Below are 13,874 nucleotides of genomic sequence, written 5' to 3'. Positions count from 1 at the left end.
CTCACAACAGCCAGCCAGCCCCCCCTCCTAACAGCATTGCGAGCACAGTGCTCTTGCTGTCTACAGGGAGGCGGAGCCGCTGAGGAACACGTGACCTGCTCACGTGACTTGCAGAATAACTTTAAAATTGCCGCGAAGCCGCCCGAGCGGTGTTGATTGAAGGCATTGATTTCACTGTGCGTCGGAGCTGCAGGACGCTGTTCTACTTACCTTTACTGCTCCCACAACAGCCAGCCAGCCCCCCCTCCTAACAGCATTGCGAGCACAGTGCTCTTGCTGTCTACAGGGAGGCGGAGCCGCTGAGGAACACGTGACCTGCTCACGTGACTTGCAGAATAACTTTAAAATTGCCGCGAAGCCGCCCGAGCGGTGTTGATTGAAGGCATTGATTTCACTGTGCGTCGGAGCTGCAGGACGCTGTTCTACTTACCTTTACTGCTCCCACAACAGCCAGCCAGCCCCCCCTCCTAACAGCATTGCGAGCACAGTGCTCTTGCTGTCTACAGGGAGGCGGAGCCGCTGAGGAACACGTGACCTGCTCACGTGACTTGCAGAATAACTTTAAAATTGCCGCGAAGCCGCCCGAGCGGTGTTGATTGAAGGCATTGATTTCACTGTGCGTCGGAGCTGCAGGACGCTGTTCTACTTACCTTTACTGCTCCCACAACAGCCAGCCAGCCCCCCTCCTAACAGCATTGCGAGCACAGTGCTCTTGCTGTCTACAGGGAGGCGGAGCCGCTGAGGAACACGTGACCTGCTCACGTGACTTGCAGAATAACTTTAAAATTGCCGCGAAGCTACCCTCGCGGCGTAAGCCCTGGTGACAGAAGGGCTGGTGCTGTTTGGCTGTTCGGCGTGGACAGCGATCTTCAATTAGTAAGCCTTCTTTTCTTCCAGACTCACCAATCTGGCTGGCCGCTCTTTTGGTATCGACATAATATCACTTACAAAGCTACTGTCATTGACTATTTTTAATTTCCCAATAATAGAAATTTGTGCTCTTAGTGACAGCGGAGCTGCAGACTAATAACACTCATACTGACTGCTATATTTTTCATCCGGCCACACTCATACTCAGGTTAACCAGATTAAGGATAAACACAACATTTTATTTTTTGGGGAAGTTGGCGGCAAGGATTTGTTTCTATAACGCTATTTCATTGCTTAAATACTGTTTTTATCTAATCTTATGATGAGATCTGGTTTGCGCAGCCAAAAAGGCCCTCTATTATTATCAGATGCTATTATAGTTGACCCGGCTTTACATGTTGACCCTACCTGCATCATGGCCAAGTGTAGATTATCTAACACTGTGTCCTCAATCACTTCTAAGTCTCTCTGTATTGTTCCATCTTCGATGGAATCTACCCCTCTTTCAAATAATGCCATGTCTTGTAGCCTCACTTCGATAAAGCCTATTACTTTAAACACCCTGGAATCTAGTCTTCCACTAGCCACTCATAAAGCTATGATACATAACTCTGAGACTACAGATGTTACTACCAGTGTTTCTGCAGCAGGCGATATTGTAGTACATAAAACTCCTAGAAAACCCAAACTATACCAACAAGTACTTGGGCAGACATACATGGACAAATACATCTTAAAAGCAACCTCAACCAGTACAGAAAATAAACTTCCCAAAGTTTTTAGAGGCAACGCTATGCTAGATCACTCGGCAATGTCTACACAAGCTTTTTTCGGTGGAAATAATAAAATAATAATATCACTGATCTTAGCATAATTGAGTGTGCGGATAAAGTTATGAATCTGCCATATACTACTGGAATTCCGGATATCTCTAGATCCTCTTCTCAAGAGCCAGTGGCTGATAACACACCCACCGCTCTAACTAACATTATTGAAGATATTGAAAACAACATAGCGGACTATGATCCGGACTTAGGCCCTGTGTCCATCAATCGGAACCAAGTAAATTCTCCACAATTACATCATACATTAAAAGACGTGGATGAACGGATTCGATTGACGCATCTGACAGTCTCAGCCCTAAACGTTGTTCTGAGCTCCTTTGTTGAGCTATATGACAATGTTTGGTCCGAGCTTAAATCTGTCAAAACTGCAATGACAGAATTTAACCTGAAAATTGACTGTATTGGTACAGATATCTTAGTGGATCTTACTAATAAAGTGGATTGGATCGGCACTGAGATATCCCAGAGGCGGCCGGTGCAAGCACCACAGGGCGAAAGTTCTCTAACCCCCCCTAGTCAAACAGCCATTGTCAATACCCAAATTATAGAGATATCGGATAACAACTTGCCAGTGGAATCTTCTAATATTGCTGTTGCTCATGATCAGGATCTACCAGCAATTTCTGCTGGTCTTGGTACTCCTGCCATCTCTACAGGCATATTGGCCGACCCTATTCAAAGCTTGCCTAATTCGATTCCCAATCCGGGTCAATCTAACTTTATTTGGTCCCCAGTTACCATAGGAAATGCCATTAATAAAGAAATTCTTTCTGAACAAACTAAGCCCACTTCATTGGCTAATCCCTGCAATACTGCTGAGGACCTATTGAATACTACAAAACCTACTCAGTCGATAGAGTCCAGTCCTATAACAAGCTTGATCCCAACTCAGGTTTTTAAATGTACACAAGACAGTGCTACTAAGCACCCAGCTCTCAAGAAAACGACGGCCCCACGCAAAACGCGCCTTATCAAGCGGAAATTGGCTACAAAGCAAACCAACTTACTCTTCACCAAATCTACTGCAAAGGTCTCTACTTTCTTGAATACTGCCTCTATCTCTAAGGGTAAATCAACGAATGTCTTTAAGCCTCCAATGACCAAATTGGTTGATTCCATGGCTCAAACCGATAGTTGTAACCCTCCAGTTACTCATGTTTCTGACATGTGGTCAGGAAACCCTTCAAAATTCTGTTTGGCCCCCTCAAAACAGCCTATAAGTGAAACCCTATACGCATCCCCTATTTTAAAACTGTGCCCTTTGGTGCCACTTCAACATGGTTGTGGTACAGGCAAATTTAGGTCCAGTGAGCAAACTCTAACGGCTCCGATGGCTGCACAAGCTGCAAACCCCAGCAAACTACAACCTGGAGTTGATACTAGTAAATTTAAAACCTACGAAGCAGCTCTGTTGACTCCTGGCGTGACTCAAGCTAGTGGTACTGGCAATTCCAAGATCCGAGAAGAACTTCCCATGGTTCCTGCGATTCCACATGGTGTAAATCATACTAAATTACATCAGGGGTGTGGTATTGGAAAATTTACAACCTTTGAAGTAACTCCTCTGTCTCGGGTTGTGACTCAAGCTACCGATCTAAATTACTCACAGAGCTCGTCGGTCTTAAGGTCTCATCAAATCCTGGCAAATTGGGGTCCCATTCAATTGCAACCTCCTATGAATATAATACCTAATCAGCCCCTGATCCCTGCTCTTCCTTTGGATCTGGGATTGGAGAGGGGATTCTTTCAGGATATTAACAATCTGCCTGCCTCTACCCACCCCACAATCTCTGTTGGGATTCGCAACCTGGTGGATCGCCTATATAGACCACAGGCCAGACCTTTGCCCCCTGCTGCTGTCAAACACCTTGATATAATCATGAAGGGTTCTCAAAATCTATCAGCGGACACTTTAACACGCCAAGAATGTACGAATAATAAGAAACCCAATCCTTTACACTTGATAAAGATTCAAAGTCTGCTGAAATTGGAAGAGCCTGTTTGTTTGAATCGCTGTAATGTATTATCTATTTTTTCTGAAATCCCAGCCCTCGCTCTCATTTCCTCTAAGGATATTGATAGAGTGGCCTTCCTGGATTGTAACTCTTTGGATATGAGCATGATTCTCCTTGCGTCACCACTTGTCAAAGAACTGATTCTTACCCAAAAAGACTCTCTGAAGGAATTGGGATTCAGAGTTGAAGCGGCCTCAGCATGGGAAATGTCGACCAATGGGCCCTCTTTTTCACAATCAGCAGTTAAACCAATAGGGGCCCATGCAGGTGGCCAGGATACCCTGCCCATACCATTAACCTCATTGAATCAACAAAACAAAGACGTTGACTGGGCCGCCATCATCTCCACCCTGTGGCAAAAACTTGTGCCTTAGGCTTATCCCCCTAAATCTGACCTTAGATTCTCAGTCGAACCTTTGTATAAAATCTTGGAACTCCAGAGGCAATCAACACCTATTCTCGAATTTGGAGTGCCTACATCTGTTGAGAGATGCAAATGTTATATGTATTCAAGAGACTTGGATGACCTCAGCCCCTTGTTTAGATGGTTTTCAAATTTTCGATCAGCCGGCCCAATATAATCTGAGGGGTAGACCTTCGGGTGGTTTACTGGTGGCAGTAGATAACTGCTCTGGGCTATCCGGCAAGGCTCTTTTGGGTCTTCCCTATGGGGCATTGGGGGTAGTTCTTAATTTGAGTACTGGCCATCTAAAATTACTAATTATTAACATCTATTGGCACACAGGGTTTGGTGAAGTTAAGCTGTTTGTGTCTCTTATCTCGCAGATTATTTTGGAGTGGGTGCTGGCTAATGACTCAGGACATGTACTACTAGCTGGGGATTTGAACTGTGATTGTTTAATCGACTATTCACCATGGGCACTATGTGAGCTGTATCCCTTTGACCGATGTGACAAAGGGGAAAAAACTGGCTAGTCAAACTTGGTACATTGAATTGGGCAATCTAGGTTTACAACCTCTGCGTGACCTCTCACAACCCTCTTCAAATCCTATTAGTTATACCTGGCGGCGGGGGTCTTCCACCTCTATGCTCGACTACATCTTTGTGGACGATTATCTTCTTACAAGATGCTCGAAGTTTGAAATCTTCCTGAACTCCTGGAGTGACCATGGTATATTAACGGCAACTTTTAACATCTGCCTGACAAAGGGGCGGCTGTGCCATTCGATCGGGGTCTCTCCAAATTTATCAGGATCTGCTATTCGGTGGTCCCCTAAAAATATTTAAACTCTGAATGGTAAACTGTGGGACATGCTTAACAAGACTACTCTTGACTGGAAATTGGCAACATTTAATTCTGCAATGGTTACTACCCTGATACAAGTGGCAGTAGATGATATTGGCACTAGCTCTGTAAGCCGAACTCCAGTTACTAGGCATTCACATCAATATAACTCTGAGGTGGCAGCAGCAAAAACTATTAAGAATAAAAATATTAGGAAATTACAAACTGCAATAAGCGACCAGTCCATTCGCCTATCCCTTATTAAGAAGGTTAAACAAGCCCACAAGAACTACTGTAAAACAATTAAACATCAGTTATTACAACAGGACTCGGAATTAATGTTACAGGTTATCATGAAGGCAAATGTGGGAGCCTTCTGGCAGATCGTTAATGGACAGGATGGTAACCAGGCCATTGCTGAACTTAATCCGATTGCGGAACAAGGTTGGCTAGAGTTTTACTCAAATAGATTTTCTCCTAGCCCCCTAGCGGCAATGGCCAGTTTTACTGACTATGATCCATTAGTCCCTCATCCTAAATGGGATCCACCGTTAGAGATTGATACGACCCTGGAGTTAATTCGCAGGTGCAAGAGATCAAGAGCCCCTGGCCCGAATGGGTTAACGAACAATACCTTTAAAGCAGACCCGAATCTTTGGGCCAATCTCTTATGTATTGAGTTTCGGGATATCTTGCAAACTGGGACATGTCCTATTTCTTGGTCCACTGCATATGTTATCCCGATCTTCAAATGCGGTAGTAGGTCCGATCCCAAAAACTATCGGCCTATCGCTTTGATAGATGCGGATTGTAAAATCTTCTCTGCTTTTCTTCTTTCCCACTTAAGGGATTGGGAAAAAAACTAGCCATCCTTTGAGCCCCTTTCAAACGGGCTTCCGTAAAAACCACTCCACTAACATCAATGGACTGGTAGTTAAGTGTATTCAGGAGACTGCCTGGAGCTCAACTAGGGGACCTATTTTTATGGCCTCAGTGGATCTCTCGGCAGCCTTTGATTGTGTTGACCGAAACAGGCTATGGCAAAAACTTTATGCCTGGGGTCTGCCAAGGGGCTTAATTAGCCTATTGGAGGGGGTATATAACAATTCTACTGTTCGAATCCGGTTAAATAAAAAGGGGGACATGTCAGGTGCTGTCCGTACCCATCGTGGGGTTAGACAGGGTTGTGTGCTAGCCCCTTGGGTGTTTAATCAATATGTTTCAGATGTAGCAGAACACCTTGTGAAAGAGGGGCTATTAGCGCCGAGTATTGGCACTTTGAAGCTTATTTGGTTGGCTTACGCTGACGATTTTGTTTTATTTGATCTAACTAAGGTGGGGTTACAGCGTTTGCTGGATGTATTCGCCAACTATGCTCAACTTAATGGCTTGAATATTAATCCTGCGAAAACCAAAATCCTTGCCTTATCTAAAAGGGTTGTCAGGAAGAAAACAAACCTCTGGAAGTTAGGAGGCGCAACTGTAACCTGCTCCACTTGCCTTACTTACCTGGGCTATTATCTGGGAGCAAGAAGAGGTTCAAAAGGGCAGAACCTTCGTCTCCTGAATAAAGCTAAGGTACTGGCCAGTCAGGTCCTTAAAATTGACCGTAAATATGGCCGATTTTCCATTAGACCTGCTTTACTCTTTTTCGAGGGGAAAATCGCACCGAAATTGATTTATGGCCTAGAGTTTGGCACTCGGTTAACCATCGCCAAATTGGATGGTATTGAAGGGGACATATGGAGACGGGTCTTACTCATCCCCAATGCAGTACCCCTGGCTGCGATTCGCTTCGAGCTAGGCTATATCTCTTTAACAGCACGAGTTGATTGGAGGAAGCTTCTGCTTTATGCTAAACTTAAGGCCCCTACTGCCAACACGTTATATGAATTGGCTGGCAATAACATTCACCGATCTGGATTCCTATATAAATTTGCTATGCTCTGCGAAGATATTTTGGCCAATATCAGTTCTGATTTAGAGCAACTAATCATTAATCCCACTAAAACTAAAATGAAGTTGTGGGACTTTGATTGGTGCCGGACTGTGGATGCTTTTCATGCATATACTTCCATGTCACACTTGGCTCATGAACATAAAAAAAGAGGAACTCTTTCTTCAATTCTTAAGATCTTCCCAAACCGGGATCACAGACAAACACTACTCAGACTGCGGTGGAATATTCTACCTACTCTGGATACTAAACTGAGGTGGAAACAGATTACAGCGGCTAACAGTCTTTGTAGATTTTGCTACTTAGTTCCTGAAACGGCTAAACACCTCATTCTGTTTTGTACTCATCTCAACGTCCTGAGAGACTCTTGTTTGAATGCCTTGAAATTACAATTTCTAGGTCTCCCGATTGACCTAGTATGGCAACGCTGTCTGTGTATTGGAACAAGTAGGGAGGGTCTGGCCTTATCCAGTTTTATTCATAACCTCCATCTTGAATAGATATGCCTGTTGTTACCATGCTGTCTCAAGATATAGGTTAAAGATATAGGTTAATCTGCTGCTATTGCGTTTGTTCTTGCAATTTTATGATGACTCTCTGATTTCTCCGCTGTTAAATAATTTCAAAGCTTTTGCAATATTCTAAATATGTAATTGTGTATTTATTCTATGTGTTAGTGCTTTTTGTAAAGGTTTAATAAAACCATACACAAATAAAAAAAAAATAAAAAAAAAAAATCCCATAACATCATTTTATTTTGTTTATTTTATTTTCCACAGCATTTAACATTTAATGTAGACCGACTGATTCGGTTTGAAAGATCTGACTCTAAATTGATACATGCTTTTCTGTTTTTGTTACTATTCCTCCCTGATCCAAGTATGTGACTTTATAGATAAAATACAATTCTTTTTATTTGATAACATTTATTAAAAGGGCAGCATGGTTTAAGTTAGGGACATATTATGATTGTAGAGCTGTTATAAGATATTGTTATATCTGAATACAGTTCTAATATTTAAACATGTTGAATTCCTGCTTCATAGTTACAATGAACATGTAATGAAACACTCATTGGCAAAGCCAATGTGTCCATTTTATGTTGTTTGCCATCTCATTTGCCCGGCTATAGCCATCACATGCCCAGGGACTGCCTCACTTGTACTAGTGGTATCATCATATGCTAGATGCAGCCTCACATGTCATGTACTGCAATCATATGGTACGTACAACTTCCATTGTCCAGGTAGAGCCAAAGAAACACTGAACAGCAGTCTATGCCGATGATTTGCCTTGTGTTTATTTATTTATTTATTTTGACTTTTGTAAGGCGCACCTAACCCTAAGGCATTTGGGCGCTCATTTTTGAGAATAAATACAGTGTGGTAATGGTTGAGAGTACATCATATATAAATGCAAACATGCATAAATAGGTATAGTTTAACAGTTCGAATTCAGCAGGAGGCATAAAGTTAACAGTGATGGCCTGCATAGATATGTGAAGTGACATGAGAGAGGATTAGGTTCATTTAGACGATCTTGTGAGAATAGCCAGGTTTTCAGATTTTTACGGAAGGACCAGAAGGACGATTCAGATCTTAGTGAGGATGGTAGTGCGTTCCAGTATTTCGCAGCTATCACTGGGAAGCTGCTACTCCCTACTTTCTGTAATTTACATTTGAGAATGGTGAGGAGATGCACATAGGCTGAGCGCATAGGTCTATTGAATTGTTTTTTTGCGAATTTGTTGGATAAATACTTGGGGGTTGAGTTAGATATGCATTTGTGAGTCAATGAGAAGGTTTTGAACAGGATTCGATCTTGGATCGGCAGCCAGTGGGCTTTTCTTCTCGCCATGGTAATGTGATTATTTTTTGGGATGTTCAGCGCTGCTCTTAGAGTATTGTTTTGAATGACCTGAGGTTTTTTTATGTTGCGTTTGTACCAGTATAGATGGCATTACAGTAGTCTAATCTGAATAGGATGCAAGCTCTAGCCAAAGTAATACAACTGTCTGAGGACAAGAAAGGTCTGCAGGCATTGATAAGCTTAGATAATAAATCAGAGCAGAGTTGAGGTAAATGCCCACGGTTTTTACTTCCTTAGAGACATTGATAGTGATGCCATCAATAATAAAGGATTTGAAGACGTCGTCAAGTTTGTTTAGGCGGAGTTGTGAGCCGATGAGGAGTAATTCTGTTTTTCGCCATTTAAACAGAGACCGTGTTGGCCCATCCAAGCCTGGATGTTTTGGTAGATTTCATTTAGTGATTTAGAGTATAGGTCATGTATGCCAGTTATGGGTATGAGGATTTGGGTGTTGTCTGCGTAGTTAGTGTAGGTGACACCCAAGTAATCAAGAAGATCGAATAGTGGTTTTGTGAAAATATTGTAGAGTGTGGGGGACACACAGGATCCTTGCGGAACGCCACAGGTGACAGGGGCTGGTCCCTGGACCCTCATGGTTCTATTGGTTAAGAAGGACTGTATCCAATATATGGCATTAGTTAATGAGTGGGCCGATGAGGCGAGTTGTTTGCACAGTATGTTATGGTTGACCAGGTCAAAAGCTGCTGAGAGGTCTATCAGGAGGACGATTGCTAGATTACTGTTGTCTTTAATCTCATCCTTTTGTATTTTTAGATCCAACAATGCTGACTCAGTGCTGTGTCCTGGGCGGAAACTTGATTGGCATAGGCCTAAGAGATTGTTAGATTCCAAGTGGTTTTGGATTTGCAGATAGGCTGCTCTGTCCAATATTTTGAGGAGGAAGGGTACTTTTGTAATGGGATGGTAGTTTGTAGGGATAATAGGCTCTTAGATAGGCTTTTTGAGTAGGGGGAGGACCCGTGCATATTTAAGGTTAGTGGGGACGGTACTTGTTTCAAAGGAGGCACTGATTAGAGTTCTGATAAAAGGGGTGAGTTTGGTCATGCAATCTTTAATGAGAGAGGCTGGGCATATGTCCCCTAGGCACCTTGAAGGTTTGAGGCTTTTGATCATTTTCCACACTTCGCTTGTTGAGACTGGGGCGAAATCTAATTGCGTATTCACGCTCTGAACTGCATATATAGGAATCTGTAGGGATTGGCATGGTGATATTTTCCACTTTTTAGTTCGATTTTGGATTGAAGTAGGGACATTTTGTCGAGGAGAGCTTTTTGTATATCTGTACACCAGTCAATATATTTCAGACATGATTCTTGCGGAGGCACTGGTGATTCCAGTTTGCGAAGGATCCTGAAAAGCTCTTTAGTGCCAGAATTGGCTTTAGTGATTCTTTCGTTGTAGGTGGAGCTTTTGTTTTGGGTGATGACCTTTTTATATTTTTTTGAGGCAAGAGTGAAGATTTCTTTATTGGATTCAGTAGGAGATTTTTTCCAGTTGCTCTCAGCAGTTCTCTTAGTCCCCCGTAAGGTTTTGAGGTTAGGAGTGAACCATTAGTTTAAGTGAGCATGTGGTTTAGCTTTGCACATGCTCAGAGGTGCTACTTTATCGATGGCAGCTAGGAAGGTTTGATTCTATAGCTCTACCATAGTGGATGGGTCGTTGACAGGGTTATTCTGATGTTCTGTGATGGGACATAGCCGAGGTAGTAGTTTCTCTGGTGTTATGCTGCAAGAGTTTCTGGATGGGGCAGCTGGGGCTTGGGGTGTTCCAGCTGTAGTCATCAAATTACCTCATGAAATCATGTGCCAAGTACACCCCTGTCTGTTAGGCACAGCCTCACATACCCAGATGCTCCCATAACATTTCAGGTTTTACCACAATATGCCTCAATACCCAAGAGGTAAGAATGGTAGCTCCTTTACAAAGTATGCAATCACTGCAGAACTAAATTTCCTAGTTTGCACTCTGCTCATTTAGTGCATAAGGTCATGCATGTCCTAGAATGCCACCCTCCCACCTCTCTAACGAGGTGCAGTGGTTTGACCATCCCTTGTGCAAGGCCTGCTAGGGAGATGTCCATGGGTGTTATGGCCAGCTGTTTGAGGTGTGTATTTGTTGTCAGCTCACAGGGTTGCATTAAACATGTTTTTGACATCTGTGATCAGTGTGCATTTCATTGCAAATTCAAGATTTCTTCAAATGTTTTCGTTAGGATGGCAATGATTTTGAAGAACCTTATCAAGATATGGATTTCTTCACGCCACAGACACTAATACTAAAACTCAAAGTTGAAGAACCCAAAATTGCCTTTGTGCCAATTTTGGAAGATTGTTGGAATTTAATCCACCGCAGTTTCAAAGAAGTTATTCGGAGTGCCAAAGGACTTCCAAAGGTAATGTACATCATTAAAACAATATTAATGTTTATCTTGTATTTAATTAATATTATGATCTAGTCCTCTGGTGAGGGGTTCGCAGAAAGCACCTGTAGAGTGAGTGTGTGCAAGAGTTTGCACCAAGTGAGGTCCAGCTTGTACTGGTAAATGTGCCAGATCAGCCTGGCTTCAGTATTTGGAAGTTAGAGGAGGGGTGTAAAGTATGGATCATGCACACAGCAACAAAATGTAAAAGAGTATCTAAGCAGTGTGTACTGTCAACATATATACTCTTATTTTAAACAGTTTGTGCATAAAAACAGATGTACACACTAACAATGATACTATAAATAGTGTGTCAGAAAAGGGACAAAAAAAAAACACTTTAAAAAGTAATACCATTGTAATTAAAATGTTGAGCACAACCTGCGTTTTAAAGTGTGAGAAGAAGTGTTACACCAACAACCTTTAACATTAAAAGGCAATTGTAAGGGTGTAGAAGGAGACTGGCACACAGGTTACCATGCTTGTGGCTATAGACTTATATTAGTGAGCACATAAAGGAGAAACACCTTTCTGACCCTAGTTCTAAGAGGGGTTTCCCAGCCTCAACAAATACCAAGGAAATGCTCAGGATGTCGGTCTACAACAAGTCCACTGTCCTATGCCAAAAGCCTAATTCCATCCCTTAACACTATAAACTGAACAAGGAAAGAGGGAGTGGTCTTTCTGGTCCAGAAGAAGGGCTCCCTTCTTCTGGACAACAATCCAAAGTTCAGTCCTGGGTGCATCATGCACAATTGTTCTTCTACAGGAATGTAAATCAAAAGTCTCAGAAAGGTTCTTTGAGTGTATTCTAGCAGAACATACAAAACAAATGCCTCATATCTTCACAGCGTTGGGAGGGATTAATTTCCCCCCTTGCCCGCTCCCCCTGGCCTTTCTTTGGTTTCTCAATGGTTCTCACAATGCCAGGACAAGTGTCTTTTATTATCCTGGCTTTTAACAGATATTTCACAAAGCCAAGAGGGCACTTCACCCTCTTGGATCTTTCCACAATGTTCTTAAGACCAAGGGGTTTGTCTCACTTCCTCTGGCCTTTCTCAAACTCTTCAGGATGCCAAGAGAATAACCTCCTTCGCTTGGCTGGTTCACCAATCTTCCAGGTACTGTGACTATGATGATGGTCCAGGAGGCAATTCATCATTAGCTGTGGGTCCCAGACCCTTCTCAGTTCCTCTTGTTCCCTGGGAGTTGCACCAGGTTCACTATCCTGCCAGGCATTCCCCCTTGTCAGGTCCCAGGCACCCCTTATTAGTGTCTTTCTTCATCGTGGGTCCCAGACCCATTTCTGTATTGGTGCTCTTCTCTCCTTAGGGTCCCAGGCCTCTTTGGCATAGGCTTCTCTCTCTCTTGGGTCCCAGATCCTTTTTGTATTCGCCCCTTTGGGTCTCAGACCCTTTTGGAAATGATGTCTCTCTTTTGGGGGCCCCCATAATCATCCCTGTCTTCCTACCCTCTTTCTATGCTTACCGGTGTCTCGCGGTTGCATGCAGGCTTCGATTCACCTCTCCGGCGTCTCCTGATCCTTCCAGGGATTGCAGCAGTTCCGCAGCGGTTCCCAGAGGCATCCTCTGAATTTTCCAGGGGCTGCAGTGGCTCCCTGCTGCTAGGCTGCGCGGCCCAGGCGGTTCGTTACTGCTCCAGCCTTCTCATTCAGCTGGGAGCTCTGCCTTCTGTCTCCTGCTCCAGCCTTTCTAGAACGAAACTCTTGGTGACGTAATTGCAGACGGGTATCTTTTTCTTCCCCTGCTGTTCCTTCCTTCGTACAGGAATTAAATCTACCAGTTCCTTCAGGGAGGGCCTCTCTGATTTAGAATTCCTGCTTCTATTTTAATGGTAGCTCGGTCAATAGGAATCCTCTGACAAATGGACCGTTCAGTAGAGGTGCTCTTTATGCTTCCGCACTGCTTCCTTGTCCCAGTACTCATGTTGAGGACTCTTAGTTAGTCAGTTGGTCTCTTCCTCGTCTCAGTACATAAGAGATATAAGTCCATTGAGGAGTACACACTCTTCCTTGTCTGAGTACTTCCTACCTGGCTTGGATGGCAAAGGTACATGGTTACACTAGGGAAGGTACTGTTGGGAGGGGGGGTAGGACGGTGTGTGAGGGTTAGGTGCGTTATTGGGTTACTCTGTTCTCCCCAGGTCCTCACTAATTCTACAGGGGGCTCCCCTCCCCATGAGATCCACTGCTGAGTACCACCCCTAGGGGGACTATTGGGTAGTAGTCTCACCTCACCTCTCTGTCCTCATGGGAAGGAGCTCCCCGTCGGATAGAAGCGACAACGTCCGTGGATTCATCACACAATGTATAAAGATTCAGGTGACTGTCACAAATAGTCTTACTCCAGTACCTGTACAAGCGTCCATTACAATGTTACAAGTAAGCAAAACGTGTATCCACTTTTAGATACTTTAAAAAAAAGTTAAGATACATTACTCCAGAGGATCTAATGAGATAAACTCAATGGCCAAGCTTCATTTATAAAGACATAGTTGGTAAATTCTACATAAAGGTCTGTAGGATCATGGAAGCAGGCAGCCACCCAGCAGAGGAAGCAGGAGGACCCAGCAGAAAAGATGAATGCCCAAGTTCGACGACCCGAGTCCTGA

General features: G+C 43.5%; 1 protein-coding gene across 1 annotated transcript in view; it reads left to right on the top strand.

The window, feature by feature from the left end:
* DNAH3 (dynein axonemal heavy chain 3) overlaps positions 1 to 13,874 on the top strand; it is a 1,861,430-nt gene that overhangs the window by 223,606 nt on the left and 1,623,950 nt on the right. The window contains exon 10 of the mRNA XM_069647670.1: positions 11,037 to 11,216. Within this exon, the coding sequence (XP_069503771.1) occupies positions 11,037 to 11,216 (180 nt within the window). The remainder of the gene's footprint in view (positions 1 to 11,036; positions 11,217 to 13,874) is intronic.

The sequence above is a fragment of the Ambystoma mexicanum genome, chromosome 2q, assembly GCF_040938575.1.
Source record: "Ambystoma mexicanum isolate Mex_15411 chromosome 2q, UKY_AmexF1_1, whole genome shotgun sequence".
Taxonomy (NCBI): domain Eukaryota; kingdom Metazoa; phylum Chordata; class Amphibia; order Caudata; family Ambystomatidae; genus Ambystoma; species Ambystoma mexicanum.
This window is presented reverse-complemented; position numbering and strand designations above follow the sequence as displayed.